We start from the raw sequence: 1,657 nt of genomic DNA on the forward strand, positions 1-1,657 counted from the left end.
TAATTTTTGTTATACTTCTAGCTTTAATTAAGTAAAACCACGTCACAAACTTATGAAACGAAATAAGTATGAAGCAGGAAGGTGCAATTTAATTAGAATCATTGAGATTACACATTCATGAGCACACTTTTGTTAGCATCTTCTATGTACACACTTTGCATAGCCTGTCTAAATCACTGTCCTTACTTTTCTCCTTTCTAAATAAAAGGAAGAACGCAGATTTAATCATCTGTTTAGCGGGCAGGCACCTAAAACTGTGCTCACGCTGACAGATAGGGCCAGCAGTAGCTTTCCATTTGGTTGCCACGTGGGGGCCGCACCAGCTGGAAGCCAGTAGCCACTACTCCAGCTAGTGCTCCTACGCCGACCAGCTCCTGGGCAGCAGCGACGTCCGGGACGAGGCGCCGCCGAACATCTGGTCCAGGGCGATGACCACGCCCATGGACAGTGCTGCGCCGATGCGGTGGTCCGACACTACCAGCCGGAACACGTCGTCCCCCACCGATTCCTTCCGCCGCACCTCCGCCAGCGCAGCGGCGCCGCCTCCGCGCGCGTCCCGCACCGCGCAGCTCCGCCGCCCGTACGAGCCCTCCACCACGTACGCCGCCGCCTCGGCGGAGGATCCCAGCGGCGTGATGTGCGCCAGCGTCTTGTCGGACGCGCGGCGGTGTAGGCCTACGTGGTGGCGCCGCACGGAGAGAAGCGGCTTCGCGTCCGCGGCGCTCGCGTCACCGTCGTACACCACCCAGTGTTCACCCAGGCTGAGGCTGAGCTTGATCTTCCGCCTCACGGTGAGTAGCGGCTTCCCCGCGGCGTCCATGAGCACGACGTCCTCGGCGCGGCGGTGGCGGCTGCCGGAGGAGGAGCCGTAGCGGTCGACGCGGAAGGCGAGGCCGCCGGTGGCGTCGAAGACGGTGAAGCCGTCGCAGTTGAAGAGCAACGACTTGCGCCACACCGTCAGCACCGCAGGCTGCTGCTGCTCTTCCTCGACGACAGCTCCTGCCGGCGACTCTGGCACGGCGATGTTGGGGTGCACCTTTGCCATCTAGCTAGCTTGTTATGTTCTCTTCTTTCTAGCTTAATAATTAGATTAGCTTCGTGCAAGGCGATCGATCTCTGATGTCTTTGCCGTTTGGAGGTGAGAGGTGGAGAAATGGAGAATGAAGAGATCAGGTAGACAGGAGGGATTTATATACCGGCTGCCTGGGTTGGACGGGACGGCCATCGAGCCCGGAATAAGCCGAGGTGGAGCACCAGATGCATTGTCATGTCTAGGTGGGTATACTTGTCAGTTAATCGGAGCTTTCCTTCAGTGCCTGATGTGTGTTTGTCACTCTACAAATAAAGAACCGGACAGTTGAGCATTTTAATCCTTAAAGTTGTGTAGTTTGATCGACCCAGAAATAACAAACGAGTATCAGGAGATAAGTAATCTTCCTTTATTCTTTCTCATTTGTTGTTTTTTTTTTTTTGCGGGGGAAAGAGAATTATATTAACCAGAGATAGGATTACAATCCAAGTTCATGGCATTGGCCACCTCCACAGGGTGTCCACTCAGCCAAAACTCAGTTCTGTGCTTGATCCTACCTAGCTTAGCTAGCTCATGACTAACCTGATTTACATCACGACTAATCTGAGCTACTCTAGTTTCTCTTTC

General features: G+C 54.1%; 1 protein-coding gene across 1 annotated transcript; it reads right to left on the bottom strand.

Moving 5' to 3' along the window:
* Positions 1-267: 267 nt before the first annotated feature.
* LOC124651389 (protein LURP-one-related 8-like) lies at positions 268-1,135 on the bottom strand. Its single transcript, XM_047190482.1, has one exon. It carries the CDS (start codon positions 1,043-1,045, stop codon positions 359-361), a length of 687 nt encoding a protein of 228 aa, XP_047046438.1. The 5' UTR covers positions 1,046-1,135; the 3' UTR covers positions 268-358.
* Between the last annotated feature and the right edge of the window lie 522 nt (positions 1,136-1,657).

The sequence above is a fragment of the Lolium rigidum genome, chromosome 5, assembly GCF_022539505.1.
Source record: "Lolium rigidum isolate FL_2022 chromosome 5, APGP_CSIRO_Lrig_0.1, whole genome shotgun sequence".
In the NCBI taxonomy this organism is placed as follows: domain Eukaryota; kingdom Viridiplantae; phylum Streptophyta; class Magnoliopsida; order Poales; family Poaceae; genus Lolium; species Lolium rigidum.

Bases quoted from the DNA above. Each gene is read 5' to 3' on its own strand.
- LOC124651389 (XM_047190482.1), bottom strand. From the start codon at position 1,045: ATGGCAAAGGTGCACCCCAACATCGCCGTGCCAGAGTCGCCGGCAGGA.